Source organism: Camelina sativa, chromosome 3, assembly GCF_030686135.1.
Source record: "Camelina sativa cultivar CO46 ecotype springtype chromosome 3, ASM3068613v1".
In the NCBI taxonomy this organism is placed as follows: domain Eukaryota; kingdom Viridiplantae; phylum Streptophyta; class Magnoliopsida; order Brassicales; family Brassicaceae; genus Camelina; species Camelina sativa.
In genome coordinates this window covers 2361194-2382882 of record NC_141882.1, presented here as the reverse complement: position 1 = coordinate 2382882, position 21689 = coordinate 2361194, and the positions used below count along the sequence as shown (strand labels likewise).

The window sequence follows — 21689 nt, the reverse complement described above, 5'->3', positions numbered from 1 at the left end:
TTATTCATAGAAATGTGAACCATGGGTGCATTCAATTCTTTCTTTCTTTTTCAACTAGAGTTTTAATTTGTCCAAGTTTTATTGTCTCATTTCCGGGTGGAACAGTTGGGAGCCCACAGTTCTCATAACCTGAGGTCACAATTCAAATCATATCTTCGCCACATTTTTTTTTTTAAAACAAATGTATAAATTTAATTCTATTAAAACTAGTTTTGTCCTTTGGAATGCCAAGAAACAAAACTACCGACTGCTTCTTCTTTTCTTTTTTTTCTTAAATGGAACTCGATATTTTTTATTTAACCAGCTAATAAAACGAGCGATGATCGAGAACTCTAATATTGTATTTGAAACTTCTATTGTCACTTATAAAACAATCTTATACAATTCTCATAATTAGATGTAATTTATCGATTTGTTTACTTAACACATAATTTGTTGTATCTGTTATATATATTTGCTTCTTTAATTTAACATATATAATCAAATTTTATATTTTGAGATACTAGTGGTGGTTTTCTACATATTATTCTCTACCATATCTCTAATATTACTATAAATAGAAACATTAAAGTGCACATTGTAAGATACAACCACAACAGACAACATTCAAAAGCATTACTCTTTTTCTTTACTTTTTCGAAAAATCAATTAGGTTTCGATAAAAAAAAGTTTTGCCTTTTGATTTCGATATAGCTCATGTGGATGATAGAGTAGAGAAGGTCACGAATCTATATAAAGATAACGCAGAAAAGCTAGCCTAAAAGCACTGCATGAAACTGATAACATAGCTAGCATGTCTTCATCTGTGACTCTGTACATGTAAATATTAATTTCTTGGACTAGCAACGCAATTCGTATTAAATATCTGTAAGAAACGTCGGCCTAAGATTTTATCTTGGTTAGCGTGGAGTAAAGTTTTATCTTTGGCCAATGGATACATATATACCAATAATAATACCGTCGTAATATACTTCTTCTTTTTTTGGTGTCAGACGTAGTATTGCTTTCTTTCGTTAATTCGTTGTATTAAAAAAAAGGCTGTAAATAAAACTAAGTTGAACGTTGGGGAGTGAAAACATGTGCTGGTGCCAGAGTATTAAAGATGGAAATGGGAGAAGTAGATAGAGCATTCAAGAAAAGTAGTTAATCGCATTTAACTAGGACGTGCGTGGACCTTTACGTAAGCTTACAATAGCCCATATATACTCCTACGTTGTTCAATGTTAAAATGCACAATTCGAACTCAAACAAAAGAAACTCCTCTCGACGGTGCAATGTGTGATCCCGTTAGAGGTAATGGCTCTAGCCAAAGAGGCACGGTGAGTAAGAGAAAAAGGCCTTACATTTATAGATATTGGTCGTGGGCCGATATAATAAGAGCGTCAACCGTTATGATTGTGCACTTTTTGTGTCTCTTGGCACCGTTCAACTACAAATGGGAAGCTTTACGGTTCGGTTTGGTTCTCTACGCCTTGACTGCACTCAGCATCACATTCTCATACCATAGGAACTTGGCTCATCGGAGCTTTAAGCTCCCGAAATGGCTTGAGTATCCTTCAGCTTATTTTGCTGTTTTTGCTCTTCAGGTTATTTAATTGATAACTAAGTATTACATATTTGTATATCAAACATTTTTTCTTTTAGTTTTGAAGTATGATTAGAAAATATTTATTATTCTTAGGGTGATCCATTGGATTGGGTGAGCATACATAGGTTCCATCACCAGTTTACAGATTCAGATCGCGACCCACATAGCCCAATTGAAGGATTTTGGTTCAGTCATGTGTGGTGGATATGTGACACTCATTATATCAAATATAAGGTATAAACATAACGTGTATAATTCTTCTTTTATGATGTTATTGTAATATTAATGCAAAATAATATTGTAACAGTGTGGAGGACGTAACAACGTGATGGACTTGAAGCAGCAATGGTTCTATTGGTTTCTACGAATGACAATTGGTTTCCACGTCTTAATGTTTTGGACCGTCCTCTATCTCTATGGTGGTCTACCTTACCTTACATGCGGCGGGGTATGTCTATTTCTTTTTATTACACAAAATTAATTATTTTGTAAGGTATCCAAATAAAAACCGCTGATATATATGTATTTCTACAGGGCGTTGGAGGTGTGATTGGGTACCACGTGACATGGCTCGTAAACTCGGCATGCCATATTTGGGGTTCGAGGTCGTGGAAGACTAAAGATACATCTCGTAACGTTTGGTAATATAATATATATTATGGCCCCATATTTTCTATATATATTTATATATAAAGAACATAGATTTAACGATCGATCTTGTGAATGGATTGAAGGTGGCTTAGCATATTTACATTGGGAGAGAGTTGGCACAACAATCACCACGCGTTTGAGTCATCGGCGAGACAAGGATTAGAGTGGTGGCAAATAGATATCACTTGGTATCTCATTAGACTACTTGAGTTTCTCGGATTAGCCACTGATGTCAAATTGCCCTCGGAATTCCAGAAACAGAAATTGGCTCTGATTCGTTGATATCTGAAAATATCATCTAAAAAATATAATTATGCACTTGTTATATAAACAAAATAATTTACGTTCAACTATAAGAGAGTATAATTAATATTAAAGAGAGATTTATATCTATAAATATATAAATATAAATATGGTTGTAATTAGCCTTGTAATGTGTGATCATTATTATATCGAAGCAAAAGAGTTTGATATTTTGTCTCTCTTTGAATGAATAGCCGAATCTTATTAATTAGTCTCAAGATATAGTCACATCTTGTTAATGTACTCAATCTAAAGAGCAAGAATTTTGAAGAAAATCAATCGAAATAAATATGAATTAGAAAAAAGGAGATATTAATTATTCATATGGATCATAAGATAAATCTTTTATAAAATGCGCATGATGAATGATGATGTTGTCTCGCCCGTGGTCACGTGAGTACTCTGTGAGAGTCCCAATCGTCTTAATTCGGGGTCCAGGCTAAAGTCGTACGAATCAGTTGTTGTTGTTTTTTGTTTTTTGTTTTTTGACAATTGTACGAATCAGTTGTTATTTTGTTTTAAATTTGATCAAACAACCCCCAGTAGTACTCTCTATTATCTATCTCCCACATTCAATAGGGTTCTCAGAGATCGTCAGTGACATTTATCACCTGTCATTGTTTTCTTTTGGTAAATATCTCTTTTAACTCAAGATTCTTAATATTTGACATAAAAAGCAGAGAGACTCGTCATTTATTTATTTTACGTCAACTCGTAATTTTTACTTTTGCATATCTTACCAAAATTAGCTCTGTAAGATTAATAATTTTTTTATTATTTAATATCTCACATTGGTATAACTGACTGATGCATTAATTTTCAGACAGTAATACTATAATCTTTAATTTACCTAGTTAGCTAGATAGGCGGTTCTCTTACTTCGAATACTAAAGTCATTTCTAGCTTATACCAATGTGAGATATTATTATTATTATTATTTTTTTTTTGTCAAACTGTGAGATATTATCTATTTATAAATATTTCTAACGAAACTTGGCAAAATCGAAATGGCGTTGGCCGTTGGGGCTTTCGTAGTTAAATCCTCATCTTGAGACATACATACCACTTATGGTATGCATAATACATATATATATATATATATATATATACATACATATATATATATATATATCTCCCTTTTGTTAATGGTAAGAAGTCACAAGAGGTTTGGCTGTAAGGAAAACTTGTTTAAGTTATGGGCGAAACATGTGCTGTTGCCGGTTTATAGAAGATAGAAATGGAAGAGGCAGATAGAGCATTCAAGGAGAGAGTGGTCACTCATATGCATTTAACAATGTTGACCTTGACGCAACAATAGTAGCTCATATCTACACAAAACTTCCGTTCATACTACAATTTATATAACTCAAACCAATATAATTCATCAACGGTCCGATATGTGTGACCCTACTAGAGACGATTGCTCCAGCCAAATCAGAGTGGTGAGTAAAGCATACTAGGGCGTTTTTTACGAAGTGATGGACTTGAAGAAGCAATGGTTTTATAGGTTTCTACGAGGACTATTGCTCTCCACATCTTAATGTTTTGGAACGTCCTCTATCTATATGGTGGTTTACCTCACTTTACATGCGGCGGGGTATATCTTTTTTTTTTTTTTTCGGACAAAGTTAAATTCTTAGTCTTCTCAATGAATTTGTATGAAAATCAAAATCAATATATATATATATATATATATATATATATATATTATGACAGGGGGCTTTGGAGGTGTGATCAGGTATCACGTGACATGGCTCGTAAACTCGGCATGCTATATTTGGGTTCGAGGTAGTGGAATACTAAAAGACACTCATCTGGTAATGTTTGGTAATATATAAAAGACCATACAAGAATCTATATATCAATATTTGAATATATAAGATTCGTCTTTAAAAAAACGGAGATCTGACGATCTTGTGGACATAGTGAAGGTGGTTAAGTTTGTTCACGATGGGAGAGAGTTGGTACCTAATTCGACTATTTGAAGCTCTCGAAATTAGCCACTGATGTCGCAATTCCAGAAACAAAAGATGACTCTAGTTGGTTGATGTTTCCTTTAAGATTTGAAATATTCACCTGAGAAATTAAATTAAATGAGCTAGCTGCTATTTATATAAAAGTAGACTAAGCTCTAAATAAATCAAAAGACTAGGCGATATAGGTAGCTGTTTTCATTTTTGTCAGCTTTGGGATTATGGTTGTATTCCATTATAAATAAATGTTTTTATGGCTTATATATATATATTTTTTTAATTTGTTTTCTTATTAAACTATATAGTATTGTATATTAGTCACGTCACGTGAGTCTTATTTCCCTTTCTCCGAGATTATCGTCTTTGTGGTCCGTCTAACAACGTTGTACGTACAGATTTTTATTTGGTCATACATTAATTTATCAATCATTTCAATTATATACTATATGTGAAATAGTTCAATAAAGTGCATGACAGTTGACATTATATATTAATTTATATACTATGCAGGTACCTGTCATTGTTTTCTTTTTGCGCCTTGTTTTAGGATGTCTTTAATTACATAGATTAACACTCTTATTTATAACAGGATTCTTCTTAACATGTGAGAAGAAAAACAATTTGGTGACGTAATATAGAGTTGTCGAATATAGTAGAGATTAGGATAAATAATTGTAGATATAATCAAACAAACTCTGATAATCTTAACCACTAAACAGAATGGCATGTGAGAGTTAGAGTAAGAAACTTAAGTTGAAATTGCGGCCCATATTGAAACTCCTTTTTTTTTTTTTTGGTAACACATATTGAAACTCTTGTTAACATGTTATTAACGACCGACCTCGATCGACTCGCCGACCATATATATCCAAGATCAACACATATCAACACTCATGATGTTATAAGATGGTTTTCCTTGTTTTATTTTAAGATGGTATACCATAAGTTAACTAATTTTATTTTTATTCTTTTCTGGTCAAATGTTTATTACGTAGAGTCTATAGTGTTAATAAAAAGTTGGTAAGATAAATCAATGAAAATTGCCTACCATCATATCGACAGCTACCAGAAAATCGCACAAATTTGCAGACAATATATAGAATTAGAGGGTGGTAAAATAACACCAACTTAATGGTGTCTGATATGAAAACATAATAATGTATGTGGGTCATCATATCACTGGAAAATGCTGGTGGCATTAAATTTTAAACATTCGCTATTCTCAACCTTTAAGTATAGACAGAACAATCTGTTTGTCTGTGACAAGAAAAATTCCAAACGCAAATTCAAACCAGTCGCTGTGATGAGATCCATGATAACCAGATATAATTGCGTCTGAGGTAGATAGTGTGACCAATGCAATGATAATTAATGATTAGATTCACGGTGAAAAACAAACTAGGTTTTTATCGTAGTTACATATACTATTCCCCACTCGGTAGTAGTTAAAAGTTGAATTTATTAAGCTCCATGTCCTCATTGGTTAATCATATGAATGTACACTTATATGATATGATCTATATCCCATTCAATAAAGGAAAAGGAAAAATAAAAAAGATAAGGAGATAACAACAATCCGGACAAAAAAAGGAAAGATTTTAAAAAGTAAAAACGCAAAAACAAAAGGAAACAAATCTCCTATAAAATACACCAATCCTTCTCTTCGTATACTGAAATCAAGAAAATTAGAAGAAAAAAAAAAGTTTGGATCATACTGCAATCCTTAACAATGGAGTTCGTGAAAGGAGATCAAGTTGAAGTCTGCAGCAAGGAAGACGGTTTCTTGGGGTCTTACTTCAGTGCCACGGTATTGTCGAAGACTCCCGAAGGATCCGGATCCTACTACAAAGTTAAGTACAAGAATCTTGTGTCGGAGGAGGACGAATCTAAACGGTTAATCGAAGTCATCTCAGCCGACGAACTCCGTCCGATGCCTCCCAAATCTCTTCCTGTAGTGTTCCACCGCCACGAAAAGGTCGATGCTTTCGACAAAGACGGGTGGTGGGTCGGAGAGGTCATCGGTGGGAGAAGCGACTTGTACTCCATTTACTTTGCGACGACCGGCGAGGAGCTCAAGTACCCACTTTACCGTCTCAGAAGGCATCTCGAATGGGTTAACGGTGATTGGGTTTCTTCTGCAAGAAGGCAACAATAACGTTATTGAATTAGGGTTTCTATCATTGTTTTTTTTCACTCTGCCATGTTTCTTCTTGTTCTCTGTTTATTATGGATAATTCTAGGGTTTTGATTTTAAAGACGATGTTGACCTGTTTCTTCTTGTCCTCTGTTTATTATGTATCTTTATAATTCTAGGGTTTTGTTTTTAAAGACATTGTTGCTCTGTTTCTTAAATTCGGTTCCTGGCTCAGATATAGGTAGCGTTCAAGCAAATATATAAAAAGATAATCTTTAAATTGTTTGTGCATATTGTTTCGTAATTACGAAAAATTGGCAAAATAATGACTCCTGAACCCCCATGGGTTTTTAATTTAATCAGATGCGTTATTATAAACAGGTAAGGGGAACGGGGTTATATAACTTATATATAGGCACACAATGCTGTTACACGTACCAAACATGATAACAAATATATAGATATATCCAACATTATATACGAGTATTTGACTTATTTAACTCTTCTTAAATAATTTCTGAGTTTTGAATTAAAAAGAGAAAGCCCAAAGAGAACTTTAATGAAGATACATGAACCGAAATGCAACTATGCAAGGCCAGTTCTATCACAGGCTTGCACATTCACTGTAATGCCAAATTCTCGAGCCAAATACAACCGAACCGCTCTTAAATCTTGTGATAACAAAATGGGAAGTTTAACAAAGGTCAATAAAACACTTTAAACGAGTAGATCGAAAGACAACTTTCCCCCTCAATGTGATCCTCGAAAGCCTCTAGACCGGTTTAAGAGACATATATAACTTTTGGTTTCGATAAATTGGATTACGAGACAATATATAATTGGTCGGCTAATATGGACCAGATCCGTCAGTTTCGCTCGCTGAGCACTAAGTGTCATTCGTCCATGCTTTGCTCCCAAGTTTACATTCAATTGATTTCCATAAGTCAACTTTGCTCTCTCAATCGAGTCATCCTTAATTCACATTTACAACCGATAAAACGTCAACGTTCATCTTAAATTGTAGTTTAAAAAATATTGTTAGCCATAAAATTAAAACTTATGACGTTCACTTCCAATAAGAAAACTCAACGAATATCGATCAACACCCCGCCACTGGCGGAGGCAGAGTATAATCATGTGGGTCAACTGACCCTGGTGAAATTCTAAATTTAGATAAAATTTTAAGGAAAAAATCAAATTAACCTTGGTATAATAGCACAATTGACCCTGGTAAAAATTTTAAATCACATAATTGACCCTAATAATTTTTTTTGACCCTGATGTGATGATTTCCTAGTTCCGCCACTGCACCCCGCACAAATAAAATTACCTCACAAAAAAAACTTAATTTTCTTTTGCAAGTTAAATAGAATGATAACCAAAATATGATTATTTTAGTAAAGTTGATACATAGTTACATGACTCATTGACTCTAGCTATATCTATTTTTGAATAATCTATGGGTCAACTTTCAAATGTGATTGAAATTTGAAGCTACATGCAATGCCGAAAAAATAAATATTGAAACTAGAATAAGTTTCCGTTGTGGATGCCCATCAGAAGCAACCTCCTCCCAACTAATATCTACACGGTTTACAAATAAAAGTCGGTGCAATAATAATAATAATACCTTATTTCTGGTCCCCATATTATTAAATGTAGAAAACTTATAATTTTAAAATCAAGAAAAGGGGGTTCGTAAGCTTGAAGAACAAGGAACGCTATATATATCGAACATTTCAATGCCATCCATTGATCAATATTCATTGTAAACTTCACAATTTTGATCTGACTACCTTAATTCTAAAAATCAACAACAAAAGTTCAAGATGACGGTAAGCATATTTCTTTTGGTTTAATTTGTTGTTTTACTTATTGCATGGATCGATGCTGTTTTAGGTTTTTTTTTTCTTCTACATGAAATGAATTTAACAATCTCTTATCCATCTACAGACTATTGAGATGAGAGTTCACATGGATTGTGTGGGATGCGAAAGCAGAGTTAAAAATACTCTTCAGAAGATGAGAGGTGAAAACATCATTGATCTCTAGCAAATTGCTTTATTTGTATATTGTGTGTGTAAATCATAAACAAGATAGCCATAATTTGTTTGTTGTTGAAATTAACGAAAACAGGAGTGGATGAAGTAGAAATCGACATGATGCAGCAGAAAGTGACGGTGACTGGCTATGCCGACCAGAAGAAAGTTCTAAAGAAAGTGAGAAAAACGGGTCGGCGAGCTGAGCTATGGCAGCTTCCATATAACCCTGATCACCTAGGAGGCGGGGGAAGCAGCAGCAACGGCGGATACTTGTACAACCCTCAGGGCTGCAACGGCCCAATAAACCACGCAGCGCCAGTGCCGACATCTTCTTACAACTATTACAAGCATGGTTACGATAGCAATGAGTATTCGTCTTACAGGCACCACCCTGTTCATGCCTCTATCTTCAGCCACCAGACTGGTGCCAAGTTTAGTGATGAGAATCCAAATGCTTGTTCTATCATGTGAATTTTTTTTTCCCTCTATATGAAAGAGCTTTGAGTAAATTTTAATCATAAAGTTAACAAAGCCAAATTTTATCATTTACTTTCAAGGCTTCGTTGATGATGCTCTCCTATATATCTTCTTCGTCCTTTGGGATTATATTATGCAAGGTAACTGAAGCTTATATATAGTAGTAACTCTGTATTTGCTTGAATAAAATGCATAGTTATCTCTATTGATATAAAGCTAATTGTTGAAGTTGTCTATGTAGAAGAAGAACACTAAAATTAGGAAACACACAGTTTTGTTTGGAATCTGGAAGGTGAGATTTATGGGAGAGTAGTAGTAGTAAACCTGGAAGGGAAAGTGTTGTAGTAGTGAGAGAGTGGTTAAGGTGCAGAAGCAGCTTCGTTGACAGAGGTGATGCTCTTCATAGTCTTTTTGGTTCGAACCTTTCTGGGGAATGATGAGATCATTGCCGTTGCTGTTGTAGTGGTGACATTCTTCAATTTCTTCTCATCAGCAGCGGGTTTGATCGTCTTCGTCGTCATAGAGGGTTTCTTTCTCTTGTTGGATTTGGTCTGGTAAGGTTTGGGAACTGGCGACTCGGAATTGATGATCTGGAGGGAGGTGAAACAGCATTCCTGCCATTTCAAAGCTTCGATGTCGGTTATGACTTCGTCGAGAGTTAGGGAAGACGACGACGAGACCGAATTCAGAGTCGAGCGAGAGGGATCTATTAGAGCTAGTGAATCCACGATTTCGCCTAGAATTTTCTGGGAAAACAACAACATCCACCGATGAAAGTAACCAACCAGAAATTTAAAATTCGCAGACGTAAATCGGATAAATTCGAAATCGATCATCGATTCTCAACCAAAAGAAATTTCTAACTAACAGCGATGGATGATGATCGGTGGTGAGTGAGATTGATTTTGGTTTTTTTTACCTTATGAGCTTTGTGGAGCTTTCGGAAACCGTGCATATGAATGATCTACAAGCACGAGTCGAACGAAGAAGAAGATGTTAGAGAAGAGGAAGAGAATTAATCATCATCAGAGCAAAATCTAGCTGGAGAAATCGATCGAGTGAGTGAAGGAGAAAGAGGAGAACCTGATTGAGGTAAGAGATGGTGAAGTCGGCGACGGACGTGCCAGTATCAGCGGAGAAGAAATCAACGTATTCTTCCAGACTCATCTTCTTCTCTACTCTAAACTTCATGCTTCCTTCTTCCTTCTTCTTCATCTTCATCTCTCTCTCTCTCTCTCTTGGGATTATTATTTCGTTTCGCAGTAGGCAGCAGCAGTAGTGGTGGTGTTGTCTTATGGATTGTCAAAAGTTCAAAATCAAACGATCTGGGTGTTGATTTTGTAAAAAGACGCAGATACCCCTCCTGTAAAAAGACGCAGATACCCCTCTTTCTATTCCATATTTTCGGATTCGACTGATATCGAGGAGGCTCTAAATTATCAAACCAATCATTCTAATGTAACTCCAAAAAAAATCTGGGTGTTGTGAATTGCCACATAAGTTGAGAGGTTAATTTGGGTGTTGTGAATTGCCACATAAGTTGAGAGGTTAATCTGGGTGTTGTGAATTGCCATAAGTTGAGAGGTTAATCAGACAGATATCTTGAAATTGTGGAAGACATTATTAAACTGAAGACCAAGCATTGGCTTCGATCCAGTTGAATGCAATTGGACCCAAGAACGCACAGAGCCGTGCCTTAGGCATATAAAAAAAGGCAGTTGCCTCAGGCCACAAAAAAATTACATAAATAATAGGCCACAGTTTTTCCTAAATTAGGCTAAACATTCATTTATATATGATGTTATACTTTTTTTTGGAAACAAAACAAGACTCATATAGTTTACATTATGGAAATTTTGTTGTTTTTCCTTTCCATTAGCTACCAAATCTTGCTTTTTAGGAATATGTTTTGAAAATGAATAATATATCCTTTTTTATACTAAAAATAAAATAAAATTTCTCTCAAAAATAGAATATGAGAAGCTACATTTTTTTTTTGCCTTAGGCCTCTATTGACCTTGGCACGGTACTGAGAACGCATCAGGTAGGTATCCCGAATGAAGCCACAGGTGCAAGTGCGTAAAGTCTAAGCTCTCCAGACAGCTTCAAAACTTCTCTCCTCACAACTCCAACGTTATCTCGAGAGAGGTAACTGTATCGCAGCAACGATGGATCTTCTTCCAAGCTGATCAATGCGTACATACAATGATCTCACAACCTATATCACAAAATACATGAAGCTTTAGTGTGTATAATCTACAGCATAACTACATAGTGAACAAAAAGCTTTCACATGACATCAGGATTTAAAGCTCCCACGAAGAAAAGGGAAACAGTTGCTACATTTCCTTGACTATAATCAATTTATCCTTAAAGTAAATCACATGAGACGAAAACTTAAGGTGACTCAAAAACACCCATCATTTAACTTATTGACAGCTCACCTTAACTGAGCCAGGAGGCAGTTTGGCCTCAGCATCCAAAACGGTCTGCAGTATTGCTTTTTCTGTGAAAGCTTTACTTAGGTGAGTCTTCACCAAGTTGATGATTCTGAAGGAAGAGCCAAAAGAACTATTATTATATGTACAGTATATATATAAGGAACGCAAACAAAGTTTATATGAGAAGAAATGCTAACCAGGAGGAAGGAGAACTCTCTGGTTTCTCCCATCCCTTGTAGCTCTGCAACTTGAGAAGTAAACCGTTCTAGAAGATCTCGCTCTCTTAAGCACAACACATTTTTCTGGCAGGGACAAAATACAAGAGATGTTTAACAAAAAGCTGAGTTCATCTAAAAATGCGAGGGAAAAGATTTATGACCTGGAAGTGACTGCATCTGAGGGTAGATGATGTGAGTTGAGTCGGCAATACAGGACGTGGACTGTTCATGTGCTCCAATCCCAACCTTTTTATACATATCAATACAATAAAACTACAAAATTTCTCACCGCAAGACACATCAGCTTTAACATCGAAGTTGGTATTACCAGTTAAAATCAATAACCTATCAAATTATAACAATTAATACATGTCACTTTTTTTAACAAGGGACCCATCTATTTCTTCTTTTCTACTTTTTATCAAACGATTTCTTCTCCTTTCTTCTATCTGTCGATCAATCTTAGTAATCTTCTCTTCTTGAAAGATTTCGATCCTTAGCATAATCGATCGTCCTAATATTATCCGTTTCTACAGAGCTATCTCTAAGGTACCTTAAATCTACATCCTCCTCCGTTTCCACTTTGTTTATGTATATAATTGAATGACTTTGTTTTTGAGATCTTTTCTGGGTTTTTCTTTTGGGCAATCCAGATTAGGGTTTTTTTTTCTTCTATTTTGGGTGTTTTTGTCTACAACTCCCCTATTTCGATTATGTGTTCTTCAACCCTACTTATTCTAGGGCTCAAGACGCACGGAATCGAGATATTTCAGAAAATTAATCTCATAGACCTCCGATTGAGCTCTAGATTCTCTTATGAATTCAACTGATCTGTGTTTCACAACTTGTTTTCGAATTTTATGTTCTTAGAATCTTTATTTTGAGCTAGGAGTGGTATGAAATTTTTGTTGAAAGGAGTAAACTTGCTTCAGAGGATTAGACCGATCTTAATCTTTTTGAAATGATATGAATTTTGATTGTTTTCTTGATCTTTGGTGTTTGGTTGAATCTGGGATAATTGTGGGTTTTAATTCAAATCTTTGCAGACGGGAGATAGGATCTTGTTGGGTAAATCAATTACCATAACATGTTGCTTTAGTTTCGTTTGGAGCCAGTTTCAAAATCTCCTTATCACTTTACCCCTATTCAGATTTCAATTTTGCTTTCTATGGCTCCTTATCATTTTCAATTGAATGATTGAGATGAAAGTAGTTAATCTAGCTATTTTCTTTCTGGTTAGGCTATGCCAAGGCGGTGAACTCTTGGAGAAATACGTCAAAGGTAGCTGATACATCGTACATGATTCTATTACATCGCTATTGTATTGTGCTTTGACTGGTTTTAGTATTCTTCGTTCGTGTCAGGGGAGGCAAATACTCATAAGAAGATGCTAAAAGGCGTGGTTCTTAGTGTAGTAGCTTATTGTCATCTTCAAGGCGTGGTTCACTGTGACCTCAAACCCGAGGTTCGTTTTCTCTTTCATAGTGATTAGTTTCTTCTTCTTAAGTTTGGTGGCTTCACTTCTGTTCTGACTTTACCAATGTAATATATTATCTCTTTGTTTATTGACGTTTTTTTCTCTGTTTCCTTGTGGTTGATTTTGCAGAAAATGAAGGTTTAAACTTTGGAACAAATTCTCAAGCCTTATCTGGTAACACACACCAAATTCTTCTATTATTGTCAATGGCTGTGTTTCTCATCTGTTTTTGATATGTAAATTTCATGCTTCCACATTCCTTTTGTTAACTGCATAGTAGATTTCTCTCTTATGCATATCTGGTTTTTTGCATTTGATCTTCCTATTTGTTTTCTTATGGTTGGCTTTTGATTATTTTCATATATGCATATGGTAGTCTAATGCTTTTGTTAATTCAAATCGTCGGTGCTTGATTTTTATATATGTACAGATTTAAGCCCAATGGCAACATAAGATAATCAAATTAAAAATTTAATCTTAATTCATATGTTTAAGTTTAATGTCTTTTTTGCTCCATATTGTTTTGGGAGGCGGTTAGGACCACATCTTCGTAAGTCGGTTTATCATTTTCTTTTTCCAACTATGTTGTCAATCTGGATCAGAGTTTCTGAGGATTATCAAAGTTGTGGTCAACATATTTATTCATTTTCTTTGGATGAATTTTTGTTTGTTTTTGTTGTATATTCCAAGTGTGGTTATTTTTAACAGTGATTTGTGCTTATTAGCTTTTATAAGGAGTGGCTGCTTAAATTTCTGCATTTACATGTGGTCTATTTGGAAATTTTTAAGAATCGAAATATTGTTCATAGGTTTAATGAGTTGTGATGAGAAAGCTAACACGTAAGTAAAAAATAATGATATTGAAGAAGTATGTGCTGGTGATATGATTGAAGAAGCCATTAATAGTGATATGCTTTTTTCGTTGTTGGTGATCTTTTTGAGGTTCAAAATTTGAGTTTTATCAATGTCTTGGTATTCAATTTTATAGCTACTATAGTTAGTGGGATACTACTATGCAGTTATTTTGGGATTTATGTTTGATTTGGTTTTTGTTTTTTTGCTGTGTATACAATTTGCAGGGCTACAACTTATTGTGATCTTGTTGTTCTAGCTAAGACACAAAAACGTAGAGGTACTGCACAATCTCGTTCATTATGGAGAGACTGTTTCAATCTCGTTCGTCACTGAGACTTGGAGACCCGATAGCTTTTTACTAGAAGATTGAGAAGGACCGCTCTCTTGGACTGCACACTCTTTGTTTGCTATATATTCGAGTGAAAGAGCCCACCTTTCATATCGTTATGAAATTTATATGGTATGCTTGTGGGATCTGTTTTTTAATATTTAAATATTAGCTTTTTGTTTAATGTTCATCAATCAAGTTTTATTAAGATAAAAGAAAATGATAATACAAAAATTATCTTAAAAATATTAAAATACAAACAATACAAAAAAACAATTACGCCGCGGGTATTATCCTAGTTCAGCAAAAAGTGCCTTGCTCACCTAAGTTTCACATAAGAACGGATAAGGTCACATTGTATTGTCAAAATAAAGAAAGTCACAGCATTGATTATGTTCCTTAACCTACCAGCTGCATCAGAACATTATTGTCACCCTCAAATGTAGTCTGCACATCATATTCGCCTTTTAAATGACCAACTCGGTTTTCTGTTTTCAAACCTTGGCCTCCAACAGCTTCACGACATTCCTTAGAAAGAACCAAGAAACAAGATAACATCAGTATGGCCCAAAGAAGTTTTCTCGCATATAAATGCTTGATAAGTACTGGTTTCTCACCTGAAGCGTAGCTTTGAACCCACTCGAAAGGACATGGATTGCTTTGTTAGCAAAACTCATAGCATATCTAGGGTACATAAGATTCAGTTAAATATGATAAACCCAAAACCCTCCGCATACTTATCTCGCCCTGCTGCGCCATCGTCTGATTGTAATCCGGAGAGACGAAGATCTTGCCTCCGGATTGAACAGATTGCTCTGAATCATGAGCCCAAAAAGCCAGTCTCGATCGGTCCTCCAAGCTGTGCCCGTCGAGCAAATTTCCTCATCTCATTGACTTGGAACCCATATAGCTCTCGTTGAGCTCCGGTGGATAGCACTGCAAACATACCTCCGGCGTGAGGGAGAGATTCGACGAAGAAGGACAAGAAGGCGGAGGTGATCGGAGTATGTGGTTGGCGAGAACATAGACTCGCCGGATTGCACGACATGTTCTTCTAGAAGAAATCAAAGAAGAGGGTTTCACTTTAACAGCATCTATCTCGATTTTGCAGAGAGGGAAAGTGAACAAATTTTTGATTTTTTTTTTGGTTAGGGGTGTGGTGAGAGACTTTGTAGTGTAGTAATTGATTCATCCTTCCATGAGTGATGATGAGTCCAAGAGAAAATATGAACCCTTACCCGAAACATAGCGTAGCGTCAGAGAGCAGAGGACGAATATATATAGAGATCTAATCCCTTTTTGACACTCTTAGGAATCTTGAATTTTGTTTTTGTCTCTTGCTCTCTCTCTCTCTCTCTCTCTCTCTCTCTCTCTCTCTCTCTCTGTCACTCTCGGTTATATCAAGCGTTTGTCCCGACGGAGATGAAGTTAGAGAAAAACAAGACTAGGCCCAGTTAAGGCCCGTTTCCTTAGTTACATCAACTTGACAAGATTAGCCCAATTAAGAAAAGTCGGTGTATTTTGTTTTTGGTTTACAACATACAATAATGCCTTTTCCTTTTCTTTTGTTTTTCAGGGATCATGTTGTTTCCTTTTTTTTTTTTGGGCATGCTCGTTTCGTTTCCTTTAAATACAGAAGGAGTACAGAGTACTCGTCCGTCTTCGTTCAGAATCTAAGATGAAAAACAGAGTATGAAGAGCGGCCTTCTAAACCTAAAGTAAAGTGTAAAACTCGTTAAGGTGGCCGCAGAGATAAACGGGAACGGCGGGATTACCTGCGCGAGATCTTCAAATTCCCCTCGATCTAATCTACTGAGGTTTTTGCTTCGAGAGAGAGAGAGAGCAAGTTTAATTTGCTGCTTAATTCCATCATTGACGAGTTTTAGAGACGGATTCTTTTCCTCCATCACGCCGCACTAAAAACCTCTCAGGTTATGTTTTCTTTATTTGCACCTATTCTTAATTTCCGTTTGGAGTAATTTTGGAACTCGATCTTTACTTTATTTTAACAAGTTGGTGTTCGTATTTTCCCCTTTTCGTGTTTTCTTCATTTATGCCCTAACTTTCTCTGTTTAACAAAACCATTGATGTCTTATATATCCAATTGATTTCTTGCGCTGCAGGGCATTCGAAATTTGGCTGGACTTCAATTTCACCCTGTTTCCTCTTGTTATTGACAACAACAGTGAAATCGATGAACGTGAGTGTCTGTCCGATATTGGTGATGAACTGATGATGATTGATCTGGAGGTTCATATGCATTGAGAAACGCCGCATGAGAACGTAAAGGTTAGTTTTTTTTTTCATTTCTTTATTCTTTTTTTCTCTTCTTTACTTTTTACAAACCCTACAAGTAAAACTCATACACAACCTAAACCTTAATTAAGCACTTTAGCTTGTCATATTAATTTTTAAAAAACCCGAATGATTTATACAATTGTGAAAACTAACCGAGTGTAGACTCCTGTCATTTAAGATCGTTAGAGATGTCATACACTCAATTTGTTTTTTACACTTGACATAAATTATTTGGGTTTTTTTAGTTAGTATAACAAACTAAAATATAAATGCTGGTAATAAAACATGAATGACAATTTACAAAATATAAGTATTTCAAAATTATATTATCCACAACTGAACCAATAAAAAATTATAACAATTATTGACTATAATTTGAAAATTATTACCAAACTATTTTTTGTTTGGACCAGTTTATTAAGTAAAGAATAAACTCTGGATACATATATTACATACCCCTTTTATTAGAAAAAGCTTACAACAGCTTCTGTAGATATCGTGTGTGGAAACATATAACTTTTAGGAGATGTTGGAATTGTGGAAGAGATTAAAACTAGTAGTAACTAAACTGAAGACCAAGCGTTGGCTTCCACCCAGTTGAATGCAATTGGACTCAAGAAGGAGTCTGGAATGCCGAATGAAGTGACGAGTGCCAGTGCGTGGGGTCTAAGCTCTCCACAGAGCTTAGAAACTTCTCTCCTCACATCTCCAACATTTTCCCGCGAGAGGTAACCGTATCTCAGCAACGATGGATCTTCTTCCAAGCTGATCAATGTATACATTGATCTTACAAGACCCAACACATCCTGTCATCAAATACATGGACGTAGTTAGTTTATATTAGTTCCTCTTGTAGTCGTAGTCTACTACACAAAGAACAACGCTCTGCTTTCCCCTATTGTGACTAACAGTCGATGAACTATTGTGCCTAGGGAAGCAAACCATCCCACTTGTCTCACAGCATATACAAGCCATCGAACAATAACCTATTGTTTAACATCAATTACTCTGCACGTTAATCATATGACATGGAAGCCTGAGGTACCATCTCTGATCCCTAGCTAGCAAAACAACTATGGTTCAACTAAATAGGTTTAAATCATCACAAATAATAATCAGATTTAGTTACCTTTACTGAGCCAGCAGGTAACTTGGCCTCAGCATCCAAAATGGTTTGCAGTATTGCCTTCTCTGTAAAAGCTTTACCCAAGTCTTCAGCAAGTTGATGACTCTGCAAGCCCGGGTGAAAAGCAGAAGAAAACTAAGTTACTGAATCATAAAGGCTGGAGAACATAAACGGAAAGCAATTTTTATTTGAGAAAGTTGCTTACCTGGAGGAACGAGATCTCTCGACTTTCTCCTCTCCCTTGAAGCTGTGCAACTTCAGAAGTAAATTGTTCCAGAAGATCTCGCTCTCTTAAGCAGAACACATTTGTCTGGTAGGGGCAAAATACAAGAAATTGTTTAACAAAAAATTGTTTAACAAAAAATTGAAAACTCATCTAAATAAATGCTAAGATGGAAAATATGTATGAGTAGGCATATGACCTGGAACTGGCTGCATCTGAGGGTAGACGATGTGAGTTGAGTTGGCAATACAGGACGAGAACTGTTCATGTGCTCCAATCCCAATCCCTTAAAAGGTTTGTTTCTCTTCTTACACGAGACATATTCAGCAAAAAGTGCCTTGCTCACCTAAGTTTCACATAAGAAGATGGTCAAAACAAGAAAATTTACAGCATTGATTGTCTTCACAAATCACAATAATCTGCTGCCTACCTGCTGCATCAATACATTATTGTCACCCTCAAATGTAGTCTGCACATCAAATTCACCTTTCAACTGACCAACTAGATTCTCTGTTTTGATACCTTGCCCTCCGACAGCTTCACGACATTCCTTAGGAAAAAAAAAACAAAAACCCTCAGAATGGCTTATAGGCAGGATAGCTTTCTCACATAACCGTGCGTATAATGTATTGGTATATTAACCTGAAGTGTTCGCATATTGTGCCAGGTGAGAACAGATTTGAACCCACTTGAAACGACGTGGATGGCTTTGTTGGTCTCAGGTGTCCTCTTCACGTAAATCATCTTCAATTCATTTGCAGCAAAACTCATAGCATATCTGTGATAAATGAGAAATAAATAAAGAAAAACAACTCATCTTTAAAAACTTGATGGCTATAAAGATCTCTTACGTCTTCGCTAGGAGTGGTAGCAGTCGCCTCTGATGACTTGGGTAATCAAGAAGGAGGACTTCAGGACCATTGGCTGTAACCGAGAAGGCTCTTCTCGATAATGAGTACCTTATAGCAGTAGCTAAACCGACCTACCATAGTAAAATCTCAATCAACTACATTTATTCCTACATCATATCTTACAAAATACTTATGTAAAGAGACGAAAACAAAACTACTGAAATTTGTACCTTTGCGGAATAAATAGCACTTGATGCAATCGTGACACGGCCAGAGGTCAAAGGGGCCATGAATGCTCCAAATCTCTGAAATGAAAAATTGGAAACATTAGCACTGCAACTCGACAAGTATATCCTATAAAAATGGTTCTAATTAAGGAGTAGCATATACCTGATCAGGATCTTTAATTGCGCTAACATACTTCCCATCAGATGAAACATCAGCAACTGCATTCAGTAAGTTCTCTCTTGGAATCCGAAGATTGTCAAACCTATAATCATAGTGAAATCTTCCATGAAGTACACACCCTTAGTAGAAGGTAAAATTACGTAAACGTTGAGTGTATGAATACCATATCCGGCCATTGTCAACACCATTTAAACCAATCTTGTGTCCACAGTCAGCAATGCGGATGTTTGGACATACGTTACCATCTTGATCCCTAATTTGCGCGATAAAGGCATGAACCCCCTGATTGGTTCCATTGATATGAAGCTGTGAAAACACAATTGTGTGGGTTGCATGCTGAACAACGTAAATTAATATAACGTCAGTCAGAATTTAGAAACTAAACAGAACATAAGATTTTGGTACACTCAAGATAGGTATATAATAATAGCAACTTACATTAGCTGCTCCACCGATCCAATACTTCTGAGCAGATTCACAAGGAGTACTTATCACAAACTCCTCACTTGTTGGGTCATAAGTAGTCACTGTTTCAATTCCCCGTACCTATATCAAAAAATAAAGAAATATATCGAAATCAATATACAAGGTGTTAAAAGATCACCAAGACAAACACGTATGGAAACAGAAATATGCATACATTACTTCCATGGCCTAGCTCAGTCATTGCAAAACATCCTTTGACAACATAATCTTCGGTGTTCTTCAGCCACTTTTCATGGTGACGCTTCGTTCCAAAGAACTTTACAGCATTACCCCTGAGTACCACAGAAACAAACTTATAACTACTATATGACGCCAAATCACTTTCAAAGAGTTGCAAAAGAGCTACCTAGATCCTCATAGAGGCGCATTTCATGATTTAGTTTCTGTAACCGTACCTAACTGACTAAAACACAAACTAACCATTTCATTTGAACTTTGCAGTGATTACTTTTTAAAACCAACAAGACCAAACACGTCTGTACTAAGAACCAAATGTCCAATCACAAGCTTTGTCTTTTTCTTATTAAAAAAAAAAAAAAAAATCAAGAATTTGAACGTACCACAAGAAGAAATGAACACCAACTTTGATGGAGACGGAGTGATCATAAATCCCGCAAACCTCGAGCAGAGCTAATTTCCTGAGCTCAGCCTCAGGACCTGACTCCGTCAACCAACCTTTAAAAACACCATTCTCGAGCAAGTACCAGATCCGTTTCATGGTGATCTCACGCTGCTGCTCCATCGTCTGATTGTAATCCGGCGACACGAAGATCTTGCCTCCTCTCTCTTTACGATTAAACAGATTGCTCTGCGTCATGAGCCCGTAAATCCAGTCCCGATCCACCAAGTTGTGTCCGTCGAGAAGTTTCCTCATCTCTTTGACATCGAATTCGTATCTCTCGTTGAGCTCTGGAGGAGAGTATTGCAAACATATCTCGCGCGTCAGGGATAGGTTCGAAGACGGAGGAGTTGATTGGAGTATGTGATTGACGAGAACATTAACTCGCTGGAGTGCGCGATTATCCGACATTTTTTTTTTTTTTTTCCTAGAGAGAATTTGAGTTTGCGTACACCAATTTCATTTTTCCTGGAAAAAAAATTCCGAGAAAGTGACGTTGTTAGGAAGAAAGAAGATGAACTCTTCAACGATTTTTTAATAAATTTTTATACATAAAATGATAAATCTAGTAACGTGATGAAATTACATAAATACCCTTTGAGAAAATTAATTAAACCAATTTGTAATGTTAGGTGTCGAGACCATGACGCGGCTCCTAGGGAAAAGCGCGAACGGATTTTAATTGGGATAAGGTCGTTTATCTTTATCGCCGTTCAATCTCAGCCGTCGATCGGTCAACTTGTTTTTTTTTTATGGTTTTATATCTAACCAACCGGTCAACGTGGACAGCACAATAACCAACAAGTTAAAATTGATCTTTGATTATGATTATGATTGTCTCTTAGACCGGTGCATATGATCAGTTGTGGAATTAGTTATCTCTCGATCGTTGTAAAGTTGTAACCCTAGTGTCCACGCATTATTTTCTACTCTTAAGTCACGACACATCGATTTCATAACAAATGCCAATTTGTTTCATTAGTACATATTATGGTTTTGATATTCTCCATCGGTCTGATTGGTTAAAGAAAAAGTTTTTTTTTTTATCGATTAACATAAAAAGTATTTTTATAGATTAACATAAAAAGTATAAAATTCTTTTTATAGATTAACATAGATTCTTTGATTGTATCATGGGCTCTTGCATAAGACAATATATAGTAGTAAGTAGTAACACGTATTGACATGAGA

General features: G+C 35.8%; 6 protein-coding genes and 1 long non-coding RNA gene across 8 annotated transcripts; 4 read left to right on the top strand and 3 right to left on the bottom strand.

Annotated features, from left to right (window-relative positions):
- Window positions 1-1128: 1128 nt before the first annotated feature.
- On the top strand, window positions 1129-2712 carry LOC104764230 (delta-9 desaturase-like 5 protein). Its single transcript, XM_010487726.3, has 5 exons — window positions 1129-1586; window positions 1682-1822; window positions 1896-2036; window positions 2123-2229; window positions 2323-2712. The coding sequence occupies exons 1-5, from the start codon at window positions 1221-1223 to the stop codon at window positions 2519-2521; spliced, it is 954 nt and encodes a 317-aa protein (XP_010486028.3). The 5' UTR covers window positions 1129-1220; the 3' UTR covers window positions 2522-2712.
- A 3489-nt stretch (window positions 2713-6201) lies between these two features.
- LOC104764220 (protein AGENET DOMAIN (AGD)-CONTAINING P1-like) lies at window positions 6202-6867 on the top strand. The gene has a single exon (XM_010487714.2). It carries the CDS (start codon window positions 6245-6247, stop codon window positions 6668-6670), a length of 426 nt encoding a protein of 141 aa, XP_010486016.1. The 5' UTR covers window positions 6202-6244; the 3' UTR covers window positions 6671-6867.
- Window positions 6868-8402: 1535 nt separating this feature from the next.
- LOC104764195 (heavy metal-associated isoprenylated plant protein 28-like) lies at window positions 8403-9240 on the top strand. The gene is made up of 3 exons (XM_010487686.2): window positions 8403-8484; window positions 8603-8678; window positions 8786-9240. The coding sequence occupies exons 1-3, from the start codon at window positions 8479-8481 to the stop codon at window positions 9160-9162; spliced, it is 459 nt and encodes a 152-aa protein (XP_010485988.1). The 5' UTR covers window positions 8403-8478; the 3' UTR covers window positions 9163-9240.
- A 102-nt stretch (window positions 9241-9342) lies between these two features.
- LOC104764205 (uncharacterized) lies at window positions 9343-10480 on the bottom strand. The gene is made up of 3 exons (XM_010487697.3): window positions 10252-10480; window positions 10088-10132; window positions 9343-9914 (listed from the first exon to the last, which is right to left on the bottom strand). Exons 1-3 carry the CDS (start codon window positions 10387-10389, stop codon window positions 9528-9530), a joined length of 570 nt encoding a protein of 189 aa, XP_010485999.1. The 5' UTR covers window positions 10390-10480; the 3' UTR covers window positions 9343-9527.
- Window positions 10481-10791: 311 nt separating this feature from the next.
- On the bottom strand, window positions 10792-15871 carry LOC104778588 (putative acyl-coenzyme A oxidase). The gene is given in 10 exon segments (XM_087497959.1): window positions 10792-10863; window positions 11206-11386; window positions 11512-11537; window positions 11613-11696; window positions 11698-11718; window positions 11807-11911; window positions 11989-12073; window positions 14749-14810; window positions 14896-15015; window positions 15105-15871. Coding segments are annotated over 10 exon segments (834 nt in total). The 5' UTR covers window positions 15183-15871.
- LOC104764189 (uncharacterized) lies at window positions 12188-14707 on the top strand. 2 transcript variants are annotated; one of them, XR_763734.3, is made up of 5 exons: window positions 12188-12376; window positions 13068-13108; window positions 13192-13292; window positions 13434-13478; window positions 14384-14707. It is a non-coding gene; the product is annotated as an uncharacterized LOC104764189 (long non-coding RNA). The 2 variants fall into 2 exon arrangements; XR_015588305.1 differs by having other exon boundaries at window positions 12199-12376; window positions 13173-13292.
- Window positions 15872-17135: 1264 nt separating the features above from the next.
- On the bottom strand, window positions 17136-21059 carry LOC104764178 (acyl-coenzyme A oxidase 3, peroxisomal). Its single transcript, XM_010487659.3, has 13 exons — window positions 20440-21059; window positions 20034-20151; window positions 19832-19939; window positions 19557-19729; window positions 19376-19475; window positions 19216-19290; window positions 18986-19116; window positions 18777-18912; window positions 18565-18684; window positions 18334-18480; window positions 18117-18221; window positions 17915-18016; window positions 17136-17591 (listed from the first exon to the last, which is right to left on the bottom strand). Exons 1-13 carry the CDS (start codon window positions 20907-20909, stop codon window positions 17349-17351), a joined length of 2028 nt encoding a protein of 675 aa, XP_010485961.2. The 5' UTR covers window positions 20910-21059; the 3' UTR covers window positions 17136-17348.
- Window positions 21060-21689: the final 630 nt, after the last annotated feature.

Excerpts from the sequence above, each read along its gene's own strand:
- LOC104764230 (XM_010487726.3), top strand. The coding sequence starts at position 1,221 with ATGTTAAAATGCACAATTCGAACTCAAACAAAAGAAACTCCTCTCGAC. Across the intron at positions 1,587-1,681 it reads TTGCTGTTTTTGCTCTTCAG|GGTGATCCATTGGATTGGGT; the intron begins GTTATTTAATTG and ends TATTATTCTTAG. Across the intron at positions 1,823-1,895 it reads CTCATTATATCAAATATAAG|TGTGGAGGACGTAACAACGT; the intron begins GTATAAACATAA and ends ATATTGTAACAG.
- LOC104764220 (XM_010487714.2), top strand. The coding sequence starts at position 6,245 with ATGGAGTTCGTGAAAGGAGATCAAGTTGAAGTCTGCAGCAAGGAAGAC.
- LOC104764195 (XM_010487686.2), top strand. Across the intron at positions 8,679-8,785 it reads TACTCTTCAGAAGATGAGAG|GAGTGGATGAAGTAGAAATC; the intron begins GTGAAAACATCA and ends TAACGAAAACAG.
- LOC104764205 (XM_010487697.3), bottom strand. The coding sequence starts at position 10,389 with ATGAAGATGAAGAAGAAGGAAGAAGGAAGCATGAAGTTTAGAGTAGAG. Across the intron at positions 10,133-10,251 it reads CCATCTCTTACCTCAATCAG|ATCATTCATATGCACGGTTT; the intron begins GTTCTCCTCTTT and ends TCGTGCTTGTAG. Across the intron at positions 9,915-10,087 it reads AGCTCCACAAAGCTCATAAG|AAAATTCTAGGCGAAATCGT; the intron begins GTAAAAAAAACC and ends TTGTTTTCCCAG.
- LOC104764178 (XM_010487659.3), bottom strand. The coding sequence starts at position 20,909 with ATGTCGGATAATCGCGCACTCCAGCGAGTTAATGTTCTCGTCAATCAC. Across the intron at positions 19,117-19,215 it reads GTGCTATTTATTCCGCAAAG|GTCGGTTTAGCTACTGCTAT; the intron begins GTACAAATTTCA and ends TTACTATGGTAG. Across the intron at positions 18,017-18,116 it reads GAGAGATCTCGTTCCTCCAG|AGTCATCAACTTGCTGAAGA; the intron begins GTAAGCAACTTT and ends CCGGGCTTGCAG.